Consider the following 22,633-nt stretch of genomic DNA (forward strand, 5'->3'; position numbering starts at 1 on the left):
GATTCCAGGGTTTCCAGGTGCTCACCCAGCATTGTATTTTCGTTGGGAAGATCGAGGCACAGTGGAAGCTAGTGTCTTTAAGTAATATTAACATACAGTCATACCTTGGGATGAATACACTTCAGGTTAAGCATTTTCGGGTTGTGCTCTGCAGCGACCCGGAAGTAATGGAGCGCGTTACTTCTAGGTTTTGCTGCTCACGCATACGCAGATGATCAAAATGACGTCACGCGCATGTGCGGAAGCAGCAAAATGCCACCCACACATGCGCAATCGCATGTATTGTTCGCTTCAGGATGTGAACAGGGCTCCGGAACGGATCCCACTCGCATCCAGAGGTACCACTGTATATTAATACCTGGAGGTCTGCAATGAAAGGGGTGCGGAACATTATACCCCAAGAGTATTTCTCGTTGTCCCTCTCAAGGCTTCAGCAAGCTTGTGTCCACAACAGCAGGCTGCCATGGCTCTGGGTCTCTTAGTGCAGCCCCCTCCAGCTAGTAGCCAAGATGGTCCTGCCCCACTGCCCAGCAGCTCATGGAGGTCTGCCCTTTTTTCTCCTTCTTCACAGCACACCACAAGCCTGCTGTAAAACAATACTTTGTTCCTGTCACCTCACACAAAGTCACCTGAGCAACTTCTGTTTTGCAGACCTGAGCACTTTGTTTCGTAATGGCCTATATTCAACCAGCCCAGCCAGGCTAGTTTGCGCAGGCTAAACCTAAGGATGCAGCCCAACCTCTTAATGCAGCCCAAGCTCAAGTTGCTATTAGAAGCACAGATAAGGGGATGCTTGAAAAGGGAAGGTTATTTATTAGGGTTGCCACTCTTCTTTCTTAAGACTAAAAAAAAAAAACTTTTCATGAGTGAAAAAGACATCACCGATTAATATACAAGCTCAATTAATCTGCTCTCTTGCATATATATATGCGCAGCAAGAGAGCATGTGCCATGATAGCAATCTCCCTTCTTTCCCACACAATGCGAAACGCCTGATGTGAGAGGGTGGCGATGCTTTATCTAAAAACGGGAGTGACTGCCTTAGTTGTCGTTCTTCTTGTTTTAAACAGGGCTCAGAAAAGATGTCCGAAAGGTCAGGAATTCAACAGGCGAAAACTGTGCCCTTGCTGTATCTCTGCGATAGCTGCTGCCCATTAAATTTCACCCCGTGACGCCGCTGCGGGTGCAGCTCCTCCTTGCTGCGGCCTCCTTGCTCGGCCGGGGAGAGCGCGCCAGCCTCAGGGCCCGGCGGCGGCGGCGAAGGTCTTCCTCCTCCTCCGACGCCGGTGTCCGGGCCGCTTCCCCCTCAAGGTGACCGCACCGAGTCCTCCCGCGCCGCAGAGGGCGCTGCCTCCCTCCGTGTGACTCGGGGCGTCTCTGGCTCGCAGCTTCTTGCTCGTCATCCGGGTGGCCGCGGCGCAGACCGACTGGAGCCCCGCTTCTCCTCCTCCTTCTCTGGCCGGGACAAGACGTAGCGGGCGAGGGCAGCCGGGCCTTGGGCCGGGCCCTGACTGAAGCAGCGGGCGGTGGGCAGCGGGGCTCGCGAGCTGCATGAGTGGATGGAGCCGGGCTCTGGGCTGCAGCGGAGGGGGCCGGGGCTCGGCGGCGGGCTGGGCTCGGCCGGCGGCTCCCCTGCGCTCTCGGGGCCTCAGGGCCGCCGCAGGAAGCAGCCGCCGCGCCCGGCCGACTTCAAGCTGCAGGTGATCATCATCGGCTCGCGGGGCGTCGGCAAGACCAGCCTGATGGAGCGCTTCACGGACGACACCTTCTGCGAGGCCTGCAAGTCCACCGTAGGTACGGTGAGGCCCGTCGGCGGGGCTGATAAGGGGACTTCCAGGGGGAAGCGGGGGCGTCGTGGGGAGGGTGGGATGGGGCGTTACAAATCTTATTTTAAAAATTAGGGTTGCTCTCTAAGCCTGGGGCTTGTGTTCCTTAACCCACCCCATTTCCTCACCCCGTTAGTTGCGAAGACGCCTCTTAAAACACCCGGGCCGCATCCATAACTTTGCGGTCCGTGTGAAATCCCTCTTTCCTTCGAAACTGCAAGCAGCCCCGTAGTAAGGTTGGGCTGGGAAATACAATGCTGCTATTGTTTGTTCAGGTGAAACTCTCTCTCTCATCCTTTAGGGATGAAGTGCTCTCTCCTTTCCTCTCAGGGCGGGGAGTGAATAGTCTTTTCCTGCCCTTTACTGGGATGACAAAGATAAACTTGTATTATTAAAACTACCTCCAGTTAGATTTGCCTGAGAAGGGGTACACTAATTTAGTGTACCTGTGTGTAGAGACTCAGGCACTGGGCACATTCTACTTGCGTTGTTGGAGTAAAGAGCCAGTTATCTTGCTAGAATGCTAAAGTGATGAGGGAGGAAGAAGTATCCCATCATCCGATTAATTTACTGCTAGTGGCTTCTCAGTTTGGGGAGTTCTTAATTATTAGAAAATGTTTATCTGTTTTCACTCATGACATTGCTGTTTTGTTGATCTGATGTGAGAGTCTTCGTTTATTACCCAGGATCTGACCCTGACCCAGGGTGATAGGGGAGACTCTTCCCTTTCATTTGAGATGAAAGTAACTCTGATTATACAGTGTTACCTCATCTCTCCAACACCTTCTTAGTGGTGGTAAACAAAAGCTAAATATATGACAGTAATAGCAAGACAGTCTTCTTCAGTGGTAACTGCATTGCTATTAGTCCACAAACAATCCTTCAGTTAGTTCAACTACTTTTTATGGAAACTCTTGATAGTTATTATTTCACAGAATTGGCCTCAGTGTGAACACACCTATAAACTAGTGCAGTGTTTCCCAAAGTGTAGTATCCCCGGGGGCAGCAGTCAGGGATGATGGGAATGGTAGTCCAACAACATGAGAGAGGCTGCTGTACACAGCACTGAGCTAGATAGAGAAATGGTCAAACCTTGTATAAGACAGCTTCCTGGGATACACTAACAAGCAGTGACTCTCCAGGGTTTCGGACAACAGACATTCCTAGCACTATCTGGATATATCAGGGATTAAACTTGGGACCTCCTGTGTGAAAAGCAAATGTTTTACTATTGAACTTGAGCTGTTCTCCTTGTGGAACATAAAATGTCTAATATGCTACAGCTGGACATCTAACAGTTACAAAGGAACAACTTAAAGTAGTTTCTTGGCTGTTAGGATGGATGGTACAATCTTTATTAAATCTTCTGCAATGCTACTTAAATCCACCTGCATCCTTTATTAAGATTTATTGACCTACAGTGCTACAATCTTGCAGCAGTTAAATCTCCTTAATTAGTGAGGCTATTCATTGTGTGAATGCTTATAGCAGGGAAGGGAACCTATGTCCCTAACTGTTGCTGGACTCCAGCTCCTATCAGTCCCAGCCAGCATAGCCAGCAAGAGCTTCAGGGCCACAGGTTCCCCACCCCTGGTTTATAGGGTTGTCCAGTGCCTTGAGTTCTAAAGAACCCCTGGTATTCTGCTAAACTTATGACATTAATTGGTATTCTCCTTATCATTGTGGTGTAATGTTTTAATAGGGATAAGCAGAGCTTTAAGTTAATTTTCTAGCTCCTTCATGTCCAAACAAATTGTTAAATAGCTTCAGCTATAAGATACTGTTCTGTGCATATTACATTAATGTTAACGTATGGCACTCTGGTTCTAAAATTCCCTTAAGGAAGTTTGCTCTGTTCATGTTGTCAACCAAAGGAATATCTCCATTTAATATATGATTTGTTTGTAATTTAAACAACATTTAATTGCAATAAGATGGTGTAATTACTGATTACTTACAATTCAGTTCTATGTATTTCTACTCCTTAGTAAGCCCTATTAGGTTCAATGGGAGTAATTTCTAGGTGAATACAGGATTGTAGTCTTGGTTACATATAATAGTAACTTACTAGCCACAACATGTGTGCTAATTTTAGAAACTGGAAGCAAGGATTGCAGAAGTCAGTGCATGGTGACTGATAATCACAGAACAGGACATGGGACTTCTGGTTTGGGCTGTTAACCCAATTGTTTCTTAAAGTAAAAATGTGTAAGATATCCCCCAGAATCTGGAGTACAGCAATCACTCATTTCCTCTGTGCTCCATGCTGAGTGATATGAAGCCAGAAGTTTCAGGTATAAACCATGGTTCTGTAAATTTCTTATTGGATACATGTACATGGGTGTGTGTTGTGGGATAAACCAGTGTAGGTGTTCTCCAAAGCAGCCGTACCATGTAGAGAATTTAGAAAACATTTATAATGATTTTACAGAAACTCTGAAAGTACAACATATACTTCAAAACAGGGATAACTACCACTATATCTTAATTTAATGACATTTCTGAGTCACCTTACCACAACACTCAAAATGGCTTATAGACAAAAAATACACTTGTTCTGCTGGCTTTCGTCCATTTCAATCAACTAAAAATAGCAAGTGCCTCACAAAAAAGCTATCCAAACATTTATCTGAAACAAAAAGATCTTATAAAGAAGAGCGCCTCCTAACATCTTCAGGTGAAGCATTCCCTCTTCCTTGAAGTTCTGGGTGAGGTCAAAGACTATCCAGCAATTTTAATAACTAAGAAATTAGCTGTTTACCAAGTCAGAACCCAGGGCCACACTGACTCTTGACAATTATTTCTGATAAGGGTTCATGTTCAGAATCTAGGTTGTATAGAAAAGAAACATACAATTGTTTCTGAATAAGCAGGCAACCAATTCTTTAAGGCACCTTGCTTTAAGTGTATTATATACATATTGCACCATGGAAAGGACTGAACAGCCTTTATTCAAAATGGAGCGATCTGTGAGATTTAATAAAATGAAAAATGAACTAATGGGTAGAGCTAAGTTTAGTAGATGAGTGTTCGTTTGGTAATGAGAGAGATCAGCTGTCAAGCTGTAAACAGCTGAAATAGGATCGGAAGAATCAAAACAAGTAGGCGTTTTTGATGTCATTTTAAGATTGAAACTTTACTTCTGACTCTGGACTATAACTTTTGCTCTGTGTTATATTTGAGATTGTGAGTGTGTTTGAGTTGTGAAAAATATGAAAGTAAGTTAAAAAGTTAGAGGATTTGAAGGGTTTTTTCAGGCTGCAGGAAAAATATTTCTAAGTCTCTAATCACACTGAAGTTAAATTTATGTGATAGATTTTATTCTAGTGTATATCGAAAAGCACTGAATTCTCTGAACCCATCAATAGTGGCATATATTTGAGTTGCTTAGCTGTACTGCAATATTATGAAACATAGGACAATCAGAAAGAAAACTATCCAGTTGAAAAGTGATGGGACCAAACTTATCTTCTTTTCTCTCTCCTTTCCCTACCACTTCCCAATTGACTAGCTTGGGACATAAAATTTAATGAATCCCCCACCAATGATATCAGTTTTAAATAACCTAATTTTCAAATGTAGTTTCTAAAATAAAAATGTTATGCAGGAGTAAATTTATTGTTTATTTATTAAATTTCTATACCACCCTTCATCTGAGGGTCACATGGTGGTTTACAGTATAAAAACGGAAAAGTCATAGTGCTACGTGCAATGAAATGTGTATAGTGGAAGCTGTTATACCTATATACATACTTCACCAATGTCAGTGGCGTAGCGACCCTCTCCCGACGACCGGGGCTGAACTTTTAAAAATATTCCTTTAAGTAGAGGTTGGACAAGTTTAACTTCTCTAGCTATATCCCCACACTCGATAACAAGGCTGAAGCAAACAGAACTATTAAAATGCAATAACTGATGGGGATCCTTTTTTTAAAAAAATAGAACTTCTGGTGGTTCCTAGGAAATAATTGAGTAATTAAAAAAAAATAACCCCAACCTTTCCCCTTGTTGAAAATATTTTTGGTGGTAGCATACTAGATAAGTTCATGTGGAGTGCTTATAAAAAATATCCGTTCTTTGTCTCCTCCTTGTGTCTTTAATTGGTACAAGTCCACCTTCTTACGTTACGTAAATATGAACAGGTACTAAATTAAACTAAATCATACCTGTGTTGCTTTTACTGCTTATTCCTCCTTTTTTGTTTACTGTATTTTATTTATAGGTGTTGATTTTAAAATCAAAACAGTAGAGCTAAGAGGAAAGAAAATTAGATTACAAATCTGGTAAGTAAAAATAACAACCAAAACCAGGAGAATGTTTTAAAGTTTTGTGTTCTAGCATGGTTTTAATATGCTTGTCTAATATGATTAACTGTTATAAGACGACTTAGCTTTAATATACCTACTGCTCCTTTCCCTTTCCCTCACACAGCTATAGCAATAGGTATCAAATTGATAAGGTAATATTTTTGGGGTGGAACCAAGTAATGTACCCTACAACTTTTATTTAAGCATTTTTATGTTGTTGTTCAGTTGATAAGGCTCCCAGAGCAGCTTATATAAAGTCAATGAGAAGAAGACAGTCTATTTTAATATATTCAGTATGCATTTCTAACAAGAATCACCAGTGCATTTTTAGCTGTTTCATTAAATAATTTCCTATTCTTTTTATTACTTCACATACACCAATTTTTGTCTTTCGGCATGTCAAATCATTATACAATCTTAAAATTGGCATGTTACTTTAAAAGTGCTTAGGGCTGGGGAAGTCCATGGCATTTGGAGATCTTGGTGCTCAAATATTTGATCCAGACATCACCAAAATTGAAATGAGGAAAATTAGGCTTGCTCTAAAGACCATTAGTGATACTAATGAAAAATATATGTATGAAAACAGGGTTATATATTGCTTTAAGATCCAAAGAATGAGGGATAATTGTTCAGAAGTAGTTTATGCTGTTCATCCATGCTATAGAAGTATACATAGTAGTGTGGTGCAAATTGCTGTTGTGATAAAATAAACCACCTATGCTTAACAGTCCTAATCCTGTAAGATAGCTAATGGCTTTATCCTAGTGTATTAATAATACTTCATGCATTAGAGATAACTTACTTGATTTGCTAATAACTTGTAGTAGAAAAATTAGGCTGTGGCTGTTCAGATGGCAACACTGATCTAATCTGATAGTATTTAACTCTTGCATAGATGCAGTGAATTCAGTTTACTAACTCCTCTTGGCAGGTCACCATCAGCTCTGTTTGTCGCACCATGTGTTTGTCTTGCTTCCATCTGAGTTATTTGCTGTTGCATCTTTCGTATCATCTGTTACCTAATACTTGAAAGTTACTGGCATGACTTCATTCCTCATCTGTGTCCCCATCTGGAATCCTATGGCCACAGAATGGTACTTGAGCCAGCATGATGTTTAGCCAGGGCCTACTGAAGCCGATACGAGGTAATGTAGTATTTCAATGTGCCAATATATATTTGGGTGTGAAAATAATCATTACTGCAACCTCCTTAGATTCAGTGTTTTTTTTAAAAAAAAAAATCCTGAAAAGACATCTGAAATTCTGCCCTAAGTAAAATAAGGTCATCCTATTTATTTCAATGAGTGTTCGTCACATGTAACTATGTACTTGGATGCCTAACAGGAACCAATTGTTCTGACATTGATTATTTTCCATAAATTGAGATTAATTTAAAAAAAACTGTCAAAAGGATGTTACTTAACAAAATAACACTCCATGGAGATTGTGATGCATCAAAGATTTCCTACGTTTTAAGTAAGCAAAAATATTTATTAAAGATTTTATTCCTACCAAGGAGTACTTTGTACACGCTTTTGCACACTATATTTGTTGGAGAAAGCAAATGAACACAGATTGAATGTCTGTGCAATGGTCTGCTGTGTCCAGTGGAATGAATGGGGAAACTCTTAGAGTGTTTCACACTTATATAAATATATTGGATTGGTTATTTATAAGATTTTTTTGAGTCAAGATAAATCTAGAGTTCAATTCCTGATGAAAGGTTAAAGGAGTTGGACATGTTTAGCCCAAAGAAGAGATTGCTAAGAAGTGACATGTTAGCCTTCTTCAAATATTTGAAGAGCTGTTACATAGATGATGGAGAAGAATTATTTTCTGTTGCTCCAGGGTGAAGGACCCAGTTAGTTCAGATTAGGAGAAATGGATTTTTTTCAAATATGAGGAAGTGCTTACTGACAATACAAACAGTTTGACAGTGAAATAGGCTGCCTTGGAAGATAGCAAACTGCTTGTTAGACTTCTTCAACAGAGGCTAAATACCCACGTTTCTGGGGTGCTATGGTAGTGAATTTCCTGCATAAGTAGGGGAATGACTTTTGGAATCCCTTTCAGATGTAAAATTCCTATAAATTACATTATTGACAATTAAAATGTTGCTTTATTGGCTACTATACAAATATAGCATAATGTTTATTCATTTTACTCTAATTTAATTTTTGTTTGATCTCAGCATCTTTCACCAACAAACATTTGCCACTATAATAATCTCATTGTCTTAACCTCACCCCCCACCCCCCCCCGGGGGAAAACCCCAGGGAGTCATTGACCTATTTTTAATTAGTTGCTAGCATTGCCTAGCTTTTCTAAGAACTTAAATCAGCTGTTGGGATCATGCAGAAGCTTTAAAAGAATCCATGCTGCCATGCTTATGTTCTCGTTGCTATAAAAACAAACATGGCACTTCTACATCTTGAATATTTCTCAAATTGTTTCAGTTTTGATTATCTAATTGAACACTATTTGAAAAAATGAACTTGTATTTTTCTCTTCAGCATTTGGGAAATTCACAAATTTTGAATATAAGGGCCACTTCAAAGATGACCCTTTCCCATGCCATTGGAACTTATATAGGAAATGTTGTGGAAAGTATATGTAGTATGAATTGTTGTGTGCAAGTTTGCTTTTGTGCATGCATTATCCATGTAGGAAAATAATCCATTTGAAGTGGCCCTGCGTCTATAGCTGGATGTCTAAAGTTTGGTGTTTCCTTTCCTGTTTCCCTTTGTCACAAAATACTGATGCCACAAAGTCTAGAGTTAAAGTGTGTGTTCAAGTGTTTTCATTTACATTTTAAGCATGCTCACATATTTTTAAAGCTTTTTGTGAGATATTCATTTCCCATGTCATTCCTTCAGGGTATATCTAGGAGTTAGATGCTCTCTGCTAAGTGTACATCAAGACAGTGTGTCATTTACATCAGGAATGGTAGTGTTGGCATGCATGCTGCCCATGCTGACATCCTACATTCATGTTTTTTCTTCAATTTGAAGTGCTCAAGTGGAGTTCAGTGATTATTCCTTTTTGTACATGCAAATTGTGAAATATATATGAAACTTTTAAGTGAAAAAATATTTCCAAAGATAAGTCTAAAATAAGAATGGTTGCCCTCTGAAAAGGTCTCTTGAAGTTGCACGATCTTCCAGAACAGGGCTCAGTGTATACAGAGAATGAATAATCTCCATACTTAGGAACGGAACTTAAGGGTTGGTTTGCTTTGTCACCTTGTTAGAAGGTTGGGTCTTGAGGAAGAGAAGGCTTAGTTGCATATAACAGTCTCTTTCTTTCCATGTTCCTTATTATGATGCGGACTAGAAAAGTGTTACCGTGCAATTTTTAAACTCACTGTCTTTGCAAGCTGAAGTGATACCTGGCATACAATACAAGCAAAGTGTCCATGAAACTTTACTGGTAGCCCAATGGCCACACTAGACAAAACAATAAACATGTGAATGCATTTAACAAGTCTATTTTTAAACTTAGGGTCATGGGTTCAAGCGCCATGTTGGGCAAAGATTCCTGCATTGCCAGGAATTTATTGCCAGGAATCTATTCTTCTGCTGACAGGGTTCATTAGGTGAATCCTGCCCACAGTGTTGCTGAGCTTTGGCCGTAAGGAGATATATTTGGCACGAGGGGGGAAGCCTTCAGCACTTTGAACCCCTCTTCGGATGTGAAGACTAAATCAATTGTTCAAGGCATGCCATGCCCATCTTGAAAGTTTTCTGAAGCTGCAATAGCAAAATTATTTCCCAGATATGCTGGGAAAAAGGAACCAAGGAAAGGCAGTGTTAAGTGTGGAAGCTGTACCAACCCTGGCTTATCTCATTCCATCACTCTGGACCCACTTGGCCTTTCTATTTTATTTTTTATGTTATGTCCAGGTATAAGAGCCCACCTATACATTATCTATCACCTGTAGGATCCCTGCCACAGAAATCTAAGATACAGAAACTGTGATATTAAGTGGTATATAAACTATTAAAACAAATTCATAAAAAATAGCCTGCTTTCCTTATCCCTTTTATAACCAAATAATTTCCTTTAATCATATTTTACATACCTCTACACACACACACACACACACACACACACACACACACACACACACACACCTACCTGGGTTTAGGCATGGGATGAACAGACAAACAGACTTATATTTTGCAAATATATATATACTAATTTATTTTTTTCATAATATAATAGGATTATTTGCCTCTTTAATATAAAAACAGAGCTTTTATGTGCTTTGAAATGCTTATTAACTTTCCTTAATTATCTTACTTAATCTAAATAAATATGCAGTTGCCTTTAACGTTCACCTAAAGTCTTCCCTCTGGTCAAGAGTCTCTTTACCCCCAGATACCTTACAGGCTTCATTGAGGACTTTACCCAGGGCCAGGGCCTTGCTACTTTTAGGCAGCCTCTACTAATGGACAATGCGGCTTCAGCTCCTGGAGGAGTGATGCTGGAGTATGTCTCTTTCTTTTCCCTAAGACCTTCTCAGCTTTAGCTTTCAGCTCTGTTTCTTGGTTTCTTCTAAAATGGCCATGTGATGCCATAAGGATCTCCCAAGTTTCAGCACCATCCTCTCTTCAGACTTGCTTTCACCCTCTTCTGAGTCTCTCCCTCAGCCCCTCTCAAAACGGTGCTGTGCTTGCCCTTCCATTCTGTTCTGTCAGAAACTGCTAATCAGTTACAAGGCTCTCTCTCTGCATCTCGTTGAACCAGTGCATTCAATTGGAATATCTTCTAAATGACCTACCACAGCTTGACTTTCTAAATTTTAATGACCCTTATAAAAGCTGAGTTCTGCTAGTTATCATAACAGAAAACCTCACAAGACACATCATCACCTCTTTAGTACCAGCCTAGCTATTTCTTGGCAAGCTGCCATCTGAGATACACCCCCCCATTTCCTGAGCTCCAGTTAGAAGTAAGTTGCCAGCTTTTTCTCCTCATTCTGTTTGCTTACAAACTGAACAGTTTTTTAACAGAACTTTCTTATATTTAAAATTCTCCACACTATGTTCATTTCTTCTCACTGTACCTCTGAGCCCTTTGTACTCAAAGCTACATCACATTGACCCTCTCCATGTCAGTTCATTACAGTCATTCTCTGGTTCTGAGTTTGACAGAAATGGAAATGTTGTTGCATGAAAAAAACGAAGAACTGGCTGTTAAATATAAACTTTTGCTAAGAAAGAATAGTATTTGCTTTTTGCCTAGTGCAGGTTTTTTTCCAGTTTGTGACCATCAGGTACTATTAGAACCAGAAAACATACTTCAGGATGCAGAAAGGAAACTTGTCACACGTAGGGCTAGAGATTGAATATTCAACTATCCCAAGTGCATTTTGAAAAGTTCCTTACAGTGCATTTTTTTCTGAGGTTAGCAAGATTGGGTCTGCAAATCATTTAGATTATACTTTACGTGTGAGAAACCATGTACTCCATACAGTTGTGTGTTTACCTGTAACATTGCAAGCACTGATTTTAAAGTTGCATCCAGTGCTCAGACAGTGAGGGAGACAATGCTATGGTGTCTATTAGTGTTTTTAATTCAATGTGTAGAGAGCAAATACATCATTGTTCTGTTAATACTGACAACTTGAACAAAGATGCAAGGTTTATTTCTTTTAAATGAAGATCTCGCATAATTGCATTTGTTTAAATAAAGAACTTTAGGGGCAACTTTAATTCTGTCCTCTTAGTGGCAGTGACTAGGATTGCATGTCATGTTAAACCAAACCATGCTTGGTGTGAATGTGTGCCATCTGCCAGAGAGGAGATCTTTCCTGATTGTTTTGCTTTTGTACTGAGCCAGTTTGGCTTAGCATGTTATCCAAATCCAGGCTCATGGTTTGGCTCTCTGACAAGCTACCAGCCATAGACCATAGGACAAATCTTGGTTACAGCTTGGGGTTAGTATGGGGAGATCTAAGCAATGAGTCTGGATTCGGACAACATGCTAAGCTAATTTGTGCAGCAGAACAACTGGGGATCTCTTCTCTAGGAGCCTGTACATTTATGCTAAACCATGGTTTGTCTTTGTGTGACATGCAAACCAGACCGGTGCCGCTGTGGTAGACTTATCATTAACTTGTACATTGTAGCATTGCAGACAGAAGGGCTATGGAGTCTTTTTCAGTTAGCTGCTTCTGACAAACTTAAAATTGTGTGGTGAACAGAAAGGCAGTTATTATTTCTTTCATTGCATGTTGTTGATAATCAAAATTTTCTGTTCCCTAGGCAGTCTGTTGTACTACTTTTATATAAATAAACTTTTAGAAGCTCATCCCTAATAATAATGAAAACATTTCAAAAATTTTGAGCAGTGTTTGAATTATAAACCCATGAACCCAGTGACACTTAATTGTGAAAAAAATGTTTGGGGTTGAGGTACAGTGGAACAGAAACATTTATTAGAATCATAGAATCTTAGAGTTGGAAGGGAGACAAGGGTCATCTAGTCCAACCCCCTGCAATGCAGAAATCTCAGCTAAAGCATCCATGACAGATAGCCATCCAACCTCTGCTTAAATACTTCCAAGGAAGGAGAGTCCACCACCTCATGTGGGAGTCCATTCCACTGTTGAACAGCTCTTACTGTTAGAAAGTTTTTTCCAAATGTTTATTCAGAGTCTTCTTTCTTGTAACTTGAAGCCATTGACTCAAGTCCTACTTTCAAGAGCAGGAGAAAACAAGCATTCTCCCTCTTCCATGTGGCAGCCCTTAAGATATTTGAAGATGGCTACCATATCTCCTCTCAGTCTCCTCTTCTCCAGGCTAAACATACCCAGCTCCTTCAAGCGATCCTCATAAGGCTTAGTTTCCAGACTCTTGATCATCTTTGTTACCTTCTTCTGCAGATGTTCTAGCTTGTCAACAACCTTTTTAAATTCAATGCATCTTTCTTCTTAATCATTGGTCTTATGAGCAAATGCAGCTAGTATGGTTGCTTCACTACCTTACACTGCCAAATGAAGGGATGTGGAAGTGATGTCACACTGGCTACTTTGCCCAGCTGGGAGCACCCTTTCTTTCTCCTCTCTCAGATGAGACAACTGGCTCCCACCATCAGAACTAAGAGAGTTTTACTCATCTTATGTTCCTATAATGTTTAATCTCTATTAACACAGCAATGTGTTTTATAACTAATAATTTAGGGTCACATACTGATGAAATTACTATTTTGTATGTGACTTGTCTGGCAGGCTCACATTAAGTGTGGCTGTAGGATGTTGGGGTCTTGTCTTGGAAACTTAGTTTTGCCATATATTTATGAGCAGTATTGAGAGACATCATAGATATATCCATGTGCTTTGGGTTTGGTTTTTAAGACAAACAGTAAATGGCAGTAAATGACTTGATCCTGTCCCAGTGATCATTGCATTGTCCGCGTTCATGCATCATACTAAATCATGGTTAATGGCTTACCATGAACACACAGGTAGCTCCCACTTTGCTCCTTCTCTAACACAAGTAGGAACAACAAACCAGAATCTCTGGCTTAGCTTTCTGTCCAACAGATAGATAATGGTTTGTTGCACTCCAGACAAGCCATGATGTTTAGCCAAGGTTTGTTCTTGTCTTATCAATCAGTTTGTTTGAGCAAAGCAAGCCATGATCCTCTGTTTGGGGAATCATTAAGTATGGTTTACTTAGACATGTGAACAGAGCCATTGCATGCATGAATTATTTCACCCTTACAGTTGAATATACTTGCTAAAACTGTATGTGGTAAAAGTGGAAGTGCTGATAACTCTTTGCATGTTTCATTTGGGGGTCTTTAATCCTGCCAAGAGCTATTTTTCATCCTTGTGAGTTCATCTACTTTTCTTTGACAAAAAGCTCATAAAACTGGTGGTGGTTCTTACTTGTTTGGTGGAGTAAGATACAGATTCAGTATATGGACTTCCTTGCAGTAGAAATTTGCAATGTCAGAATTTGTAATTGCAGTTTGTGAAGTTATAAAATTGTTATACCAATATTTGCTCCTACTGCTCCTCAGGGACACAGCAGGTCAGGAAAGATTCAACAGCATTACCTCAGCTTATTACAGAAGTGCCAAGGGTATTATATTGGTGTATGATATCACAAAGAAGGAGACATTTGATGATTTGCCAAAATGGATGAAAATGATTGACAAGGTAAGCTTCAATCTCTCAAAATAAGCAGTAGTGGTTTTGAAACTTACAGTAATAAAGTCAAATGGCTTGGTGGCAGTACACTCCAGAGAATTCATTAGATATATGGCCACTTTTCTAAACTAATGAGTGTTGGTTAATTGCAGTGCTTTGTGGTCTCTTATTCATTGCCATCACCACATACGTAGCTCATCAAGCCACCTCTGTGCTTTAGAGCTCTAGACCTAAACACCAACTGGTAGCACAAAGCTGTAAATGGTAGCAGTGGGTGTGAGAGAGGGGCTGGCTTCTTGAACAAGGGTTAACACTAAATCAGCAGCTGTGTTTCCTGCCTAATAATATATGAGAATTGAAACAAAAATGTTTGTCTCAACTGTGCATTTGCCGTATATGATACTATATACACCTTTATGACCTGGCCTTTGACACTTGAGGTTTATATTTTTAGCACCCACCCCATTGTTGTGACTAAATTGTTGTCATCTGTGTTTTGTTTTGTTTTAAATTGGTGTGACTGACCCTGAGACCTTATGGTGAATCCTGCCAAATTTTTGAGTTGAAATTGCTATATTCAGGTAGTAGAAACAATGTAAACCATTATGGTCACAGTGCAACATAAGGATTATATTCATTTCTAACATTATTCAGCAGTATTGCAGTGTTTGTTACAGGAGGTTGCACAGTCCAACAGTTCTCAAATAATCAAGAAGTTACTAAATTGTACTGGTAGAGTGAAGCCTAAACTAAGGGGGAAATGATCAAAACTGCCTTAACAAGTAGCTTAACAGCCTGGAACTGTTATGAATGTATTGACTGAATAACTTCATTTTGACCAATTTGAAATTTAAAATCAAAAGGCCTAAGCTAGTGGAAACATGCCATTTTATGCTTTGGTGTTTCTTCTTTCCACCCCCCACCCCCAAGTATGCCTCAGAAGATGCTGAGCTACTACTGGTTGGAAACAAGTTAGACTGTGAAGTGGACAGAGAGATCAGTCGGCAACAGGGAGAAAAAGTAGGTGAAGGTGAAACAAAATTAACATGCATTGATGAAAATAGAAAATTGCTTCTGTGGAAGTGTGAACGATGCAGAACCTTAACATTACATTCATTTTGATCTTAATTTTAATGTTGGGTAACTTCATGCCTTGGAACCTTTTTACTATAATCTTAATTCACTTTCTTTAAAAGTTCAGAAGCACCACCACCTCTCCTGACTTTTTGGGGATTGCAATGAGGAGGAAAGCATGGGGAAAATGCCTTGTGTTAACTTCTTTATCTTTAAACTGGCTTATCTTCCTATTTATCATAAGATCCAAGTCAGAATATTTAAATTAATTCTCAAACTTATTTTGCATTTGTTCATTGTTGTTTAATTTCATCCTAATGTACTAGTAAATAAACTGGATCATTTAAATTATTATGGAGCTAAATATACTTTTGATCAAATGAAATTTTCTTGAACCAGACTAAAAATGTCATGATTTCTTAATTTTTCCCATCAGTTTGCACAGCAAATAACTGGGATGCGGTTTTGTGAAGCTAGTGCCAAGGATAATTTTAATGTGGATGAAATATTTCTGAAACTGGTTGATGACATTCTAAAAAAGGTAAAATGCTTCCATACTGCAAGTTAATGGGACTTAAAATGTTGACTGTTTAAAGTACTGTGTTAATGTTTCTTTGAATAAATTTACTTTCTAGAGTGCACCTTTTGGGCTATTTGCTACAACCAGTTTTTCAGCAGAATACTTTGCATTGCTTTCATACGTGTGGTACTTAATACTCCTTTCAATGGGAATTGGTATCAGTGTAACAGCTACAGTAATTCTTCTTGCTTCAGTGAGGGAATGAGGTTGTATAATTTGAATTTAGCATGGTGGGTTGTTTTGTTTCGTTGCTGTGAGGCCAGGAGCAAAGGACAAAATTTCATGCTACTGACCAATAAGCTCACCAAAATGTAGCAGGCACAATCCAGATAAAATTTGATGCTTTTAAGTTCCATCAGTAATGATAGTTTGTCAATAAGAAAAGTTGATACTTGATTTAGCAGAGCTATACGTGTTAAAAATGAATGATGGAGCTTTATGGGTATTATTTGCCCTATTAAAGTAATTAACGATGAATATTATGCCAGGATCTGAATTTAGGTCACGTAATTCAAATTAGGTGGCAGTGCTTATATTTCTAGGCTATACCATTGGACTGTGTTAGACTCTACAACATTCTGTGCAGGACATTGCTTACAAGATTTTTTCCCCATTTTAAGATGCCTTTGGATATTATAAGAAACGAATTGTCCAACAGTATCCTGTCCCTACAACCAGAGCCAGAAATCCCACCAGAACTGCCACCTCCGAGACCTCATGTCCGTTGTTGCTGACCGGCTGCTTCATCCAGTGTGCAAATGATAAGTTGGAGGAGGGAAATGTGAAGGGGGGCAGGAAGCACCTGTCTGGCTCTGCACTTACAATCATGTGGCAGTTCCTTGTTGCACTTTGATTCAGAGTCAGAGCTATACACTAATTTGTAAATATGCAAGCCTGGGTAGGATTCAGCTGTAGCTGGTTAAATATTGCCCTTCCCACAAGTGGTTTTTCACTCCCCTTTCCCAGTGCTATAAATATTGTACATTTGGCTGGGAAAAGCAGCACTCCCAAACCTAGGATGTAAGAAATTAAATCCATACTTCACTTATTCTGAACATAAATGTTGTAATGGTCCTTGATATAAACAGAACCTCTCCTAGTATATGGTGCTTTGCTAGCTTTTTCTAAGATAATTTTTAAATTTTTGACTTTCTAAAGCTTGACTTTCTAAGAAGCATTGTTTCCCACTTACAAATACAAAATAAAAGTGTTTACTGTAGCATTTTAAAATGACTGACAGCACAATCCTGTATATGATTGCTCAGAAGTGAGACCCACTGTGTTTAAGAGGGCTCACTCCCAGGTAAGTATGCCTAGGATTGTAGCCAGAGAATGAAATTTGCCAAGTATTGGTGCTATACACAAACCATTCATTTCAATAGGGCTAGTATATGTGGTTCTATGCAAGCATCATTGAAATGAATAGATCGTATAGCAGCAGGATTCAGTGCATTGAGCCCCGAACACACAATTGACATTTCCGGCAATTCTTTATTATTTATTATTTTTAATGCTAGGTCACTTGTGTGTATGTGTGCGTGCGTGCGTGGAGGCACTATATTCTGTGCAGTTTATAAAGAATGAATTGCCAACTTGCACAGTTAGTTTCCTCAAATATAAATTAGCTAGCAATCGGGTTCTGTAAGATACAAAAAACAGAGATATATTTGAAACCTAAAATAGATATATATATAAGGCATTGCTGCTGTCCTAGACACATTCTTTTTTTAAATCATTTTTAGGACAAGACATTTCCTGTCTCATATATATGTATTTGTCTGAACAAATTGGGGAGACATCTTTGTTACAATATACTCTTTTCTAATAGGTGAGCTTATTCCCATCAAATATGCTGTACTAAAGGATTTTTTTTTAGTCTGAATCAGTTTGTGAACCATATCTTTCTGGTATATCTTTTATTAAAACTGCACTGTATAGTTTAGCTGTGGTAAACCAGTAGCTACATATTGGAATAACTTGATGTGTCCTAAATGTTGTTGTGGTATTGAAAAGCATTGTCGTTCTAAACTAATGATGTGCCAATAAAATTTTGTATTTATGAATGACAATGGAACTGCATCTCTTATTAGAATGCCAAAAATCAAATGTTGGCCAAAAAGGACCATTTTAGGAGAAAATTTTTTAAAAGTGACTTTCTAGTTTATAAAAACAAGACTGGATGTGTTGACTTCTAGCTTAATCCTAAGCATGTTTATTAGGAAGCAAAAGTTGCTTCCGGTAAATGATTAGGACTGTAGCCCCAGTCAAACGTGCATCCTACATTGCCAGTAAGACTTGCTTATTGAAAGTGTCTCAGCAGGCTGTATCAAAACTAGTGATACCTCATGGAACATAAAATAAGAGTTACTGGCTTTCAAACTCCAAATTGCCTCCTGTTTATTTTTCAGTGCCTGAGCCTCTGTTCTATATACTAAGCAATTAGTCTGACCAGCAGTGTGTTCCACTGGCTTTCCTGGCATTTTGACCTCAGGTTTCAGGGAGGAACTAAGAATGTTAAATAATTGGTTGCAGTTAAATATATGATATTTCTACTGATCTTGGTATACCTCTTTGGATCATTTTAGTTTCAACTAATAAAAGATGCACAATTGAAATGTATACTTATTTCTGCTACCACAACGTGCCTATACAAATGTCATTCTTCTCACACAAAATATCATTGAGTACTGGCTAGGCGAAGTTTGCCATTTTTGTAGCACTGGTAGGGCTTGTAATAATGCTGTGGGCAACAACAGTGGAAAGGAACCTATGGGACAGTAAGTTTAAACTTGACAAATATTTAGGTGATTTTCCTGTATTTAAAAGTCTGTTTTTTGCTTTCAGTTCTTGAATAAAAATGTAAGAAAACAAGTGTAGATAAATGCTTATATCTTATCAGGAACTTGTACATCCAAGCAAGGAGTTTGTTGATCTTTTATTATTGGTTTTAGGTTACTTGAAATGACTTTGAAAGAACTTGAGGGGATGACCTGATTTCCACTGAAGTTACATTTTCTCCTACTTATGTCTATTTGTGTCTTCTGACAATAGTCATTATAAAAAGTGACTTATGTGCAAGCCTGATCACACAGCCCTTTGTTTATACATAGAAATTTCCCTGTAGCTTTAGATACTCAATGAATATTGTCATTTTCTCCAGTTTATGTTAATTTCCTGTCCTAAAGAGGAAAAGGATATCACCTCCCAAGTGACAGCACAATCCTCATAATAACACTAATAATGCATGTCTGCTTAGGAATAAGCCTAACTGAGTTTGACTGGATTTTTCCCTAGACAAGTACATATAAGATTGCAACTTATAGGTCCTATATTTACAATAGCTGAAACAAAATCTTCAAAAACCAACCATAGTGATTCCATTATGAAGAGAAATGCTTTCTTTCACAGTCATTCTTGCCCAGAATTAGACATAGTGTTACACTAGATTACTGTATACCAAAATGCATCTGTTCCACATTCCAGAAATACTAGGAACACAAGATACTAACTAAGTAGTGGGCTATACAACTCCAAATAGAACTTTTTTAATACAAGTTGCATCCTACTTAATACAATTGTTTGTATGCAGTTTTTGTAAAAACAGCCCAATCTTAAGTGTTCCTTGTCTAGCAAATTTCATTTGTGGTAGCTGAGTGCTTTCCCTTCCTTAACTAGGTGTTAATTGTACCTTGGAATAACCTAATTTGGCAGGAGAACTTCAGTGTGGAAGGAATTGGCCACTGGGTTTGGTAGGGCACACATAATTATTACCTAATGTTATGTCTGAGGGAATTTAGGTGTGCCATCTACAGAAAGGAGGTGGGGCCTGCCATTTCAAGAGATTTGTGTGATTGCTAGTAACTGGTCATATGGGACAGTTATTATCAATAACAAGCATATAAATAGTTCCAGCACTTCAATTTCTTTTCTAATTATTACCTATCTTTTCACAAAATACATTGCTGTGAAATGCTTCAAAGTTTGTGTAAGATCTCCCAATGCTGCTACTGCTTAGTTTTGGCTGCTTCTCACAATACTGAACACACATGGAGGTAGCTTAATTTGTATACTAGGCTTGCTATTTCATTTCCAACACTTTTTTAGGATGCTAAAAATTAACCATGTATCGTGGCCTGTATGCAATGGATGTATGGAAACATTGTTTCTGCAGTTCCAGGAAACAAAAGAGACTTATTATACATCTACATGGCTAAGTTCAGCATAGCGAGTAGTCAGATGTGAGTCACTTGCAAAAAAAAACCACGGTTTCTGAACATCTGACAAAAGAATGGCTATTCTCTGCTGGGTTTTTTGTCACTTTGAAACCTGATATTTCTTAAATGAAAGCTGTAATCGTGAAATACGTAAAAGTGCTGAAAGGTTGGTAGTAGGTTATTAGATTCAGTTGCTATATATCATGATAAGGTTTTGGGAAAAGCCTTGGATATAATGTGCAGTAACAGGCAAGTGCCATTAGGTGTCACTGGTGTACTTCATATAAATATATATTCACCAGAAGTGAAATACAAGCTTTCTTAAACACATTTTGGCTTCTCCACAAGGGAGAGATGTTGGTTCAGAACACAGGCACACAAACACATACATTAAACTTTGTGGAAATACGCAATATATAGTATCTTCAGTAAGAAAGCAATACATAACAATATAGAATACCTTTTTAAAATCCTAAACCAGGGCAAAATAGCAAAGTTAAGTGTATGAAGCCAAGGTCAAAGTGAAGTGTTGTCTTCAGCTTGCCTGTCTTCCGTCACCCATGGTGAAAGCTGTGCCTCTTTGAAGATGGAATGTCACTGGAATGGGAGGTAAGTAAGCAAAGTATAGCAGGATACTGGGACGGTTGCTCACTATGTCAGGAAACCTGTCCTTGGAGCCTGCCTGGAACAGACCAGGCAAGCCTCCCCTAAGCTATGCCTCCATAGGTGCAATGATTTTCAAATATGTTCAGGCTTCGTCATTGATGGAGTTTCCAAAAAGCAAATTTCTATAAGGGCATGGGGGAAGAGAAGTTATTTACATACAGGGAGTTGAGAGATTGTGATAGAACCTAACATAAGGGTGAACTTGAAGACATGTAGGACTCAAAACTGTTTAGGGTGTTATAGGTTGAAATTGGTGTTGTGGATTGTGCCTCAAAGGCACTGAAGGATGTGGTGCAGACACTGGAGTACTTGATTAATGTGTTCTTGGTGAAAAGCCATTATCAGTAGAGGACAATATTTGCCAACCATTCCGTGCCTGGAAGAAGCTCCAGAAGACACCACATTGCAGACATGATGGCTACAGCAGCACTGGATTTAGTTCCCCCTCACAGAGCACTGAGCTGAGGGGGCGCAAAATTGAGAAGATCCCTTCGGGGGCACGCCAAATTTTGGCCTTGCACAAGGCGCCATATGATGAAGGAGTACCAATGTGCCCTTGGCAGCAGCAAAATCTACTACTACAACATGGTCCTTCGTTTTTTAAAAAAGTGGGAGGGAGGGACTTGTCGATTTGGTGCTTACTGTGGCAGCATCCTACTAATATAAACCAGAGACAGGAACTGGCAAAGGCCCAGCTTCAAGTAAAAGAAAGGAAAAAACCCTCAGAGAAGTCCTGAAATAGCAGAACAGGAAGCACTTTAGAAATTGCGATCAATAACTCTGACTGGAAAGCTCACTCTAACGATGAACCCACACCATTTGAGCTGGTTTGCTGTATTTTAGCGTGGTCAACCATCTCTGAAATGGACTGCTATTTTTGGAAGATAAAAGTAGATAACATTTCAAGCATATTTGATTAGGAAAATCCTCTAAGAGCAGCATGTCCTCTGCTTCAGCTTCATGGTTGTCATAAAAATATTAATGCTGTGGCTTTGTACATATGCACAGTTTAGCAGGTTGTGGCAAATTCTTTCCTAAGCTAAAAAAAACCTATTCTTGGTGAAATATAAAGACATCCTGATCCATGACACACAGAACAAGAAAGAAAGAAAAGTCTAATAAAAGGAAGAAACCTGTGTTCTGTGAGAGGAGTTCCTTATAAATAGGGAAATTTTCAATTAGTAAAGCAGCAGAGAAATTACCTAAGTTTGTGTCAGCTTTGCAAGACTAAACAATTATTTGTAAAAACAATTATTACCAAATTTAACAAGCAAGCTAAAGTGGGGGAATTCCTAATAGCGTGTTTGTTGGTGTGCAACTATAGGAATATATACTTGTGACCTTCAAGGGAGGAGACAATTCACTAGTTCATGTTGTTACCAGTTAGGGCTTAATGGGCATTAATTGCTTTAAAAAACACTTTGCAGTTGAGTTCCATGCATGCTTATTTAAAAGTAAGCCCTGTTCAATGGGGCTAACTACCAAGTAAGTGTGCCTAGGATTGCAGCCTGATTTATTTACTTATAAATATATATACCAACTCTCATAAAATATCAAGGCAATGTACAACAGCACCTGGGATATGATATAATATAATATATTTAATATAATATATTTAATATAATATAATGGGATAGAGCATAAGACTCTTAATCTCAGGGTTCTGGTTTGAGCCCTATGTTGGGCAAAAGATTTCTGCATTGCAGGGAGTTGCACTAGATGACCCTTGAGGTCCCTTCCAACTCTTCTGTGAATCTATAGATTAAAATATGAAACATCATAGAAAGAATGTAAAATAATAA

General features: G+C 39.0%; 1 protein-coding gene and 2 long non-coding RNA genes across 3 annotated transcripts; 2 read left to right on the top strand and 1 right to left on the bottom strand.

The window, feature by feature from the left end:
* Positions 1 to 1,399: 1,399 nt before the first annotated feature.
* RAB12 (RAB12, member RAS oncogene family) lies at positions 1,400 to 18,822 on the top strand. The gene is made up of 6 exons (XM_083746819.1): positions 1,400 to 1,794; positions 6,049 to 6,109; positions 14,168 to 14,306; positions 15,228 to 15,317; positions 15,808 to 15,912; positions 16,572 to 18,822. The coding sequence occupies exons 1-6, from the start codon at positions 1,560 to 1,562 to the stop codon at positions 16,683 to 16,685; spliced, it is 744 nt and encodes a 247-aa protein (XP_083602945.1). The 5' UTR covers positions 1,400 to 1,559; the 3' UTR covers positions 16,686 to 18,822.
* LOC310848164 lies at positions 1,827 to 5,045 on the top strand. The gene is made up of 2 exons (XR_014566196.1): positions 1,827 to 4,638; positions 4,697 to 5,045. It is a non-coding gene; the product is annotated as an uncharacterized lncRNA (long non-coding RNA).
* Positions 7,527 to 14,161, bottom strand: LOC310848163. The gene is made up of 2 exons (XR_014566195.1): positions 10,252 to 14,161; positions 7,527 to 10,219 (listed from the first exon to the last, which is right to left on the bottom strand). It is a non-coding gene; the product is annotated as an uncharacterized lncRNA (long non-coding RNA).
* Positions 18,823 to 22,633: the final 3,811 nt, after the last annotated feature.

The sequence above is a fragment of the Podarcis gaigeae genome, assembly GCF_964106915.1.
Source record: "Podarcis gaigeae genome assembly, chromosome: 7".
Taxonomy (NCBI): Eukaryota; Metazoa; Chordata; class Lepidosauria; order Squamata; family Lacertidae; genus Podarcis; species Podarcis gaigeae.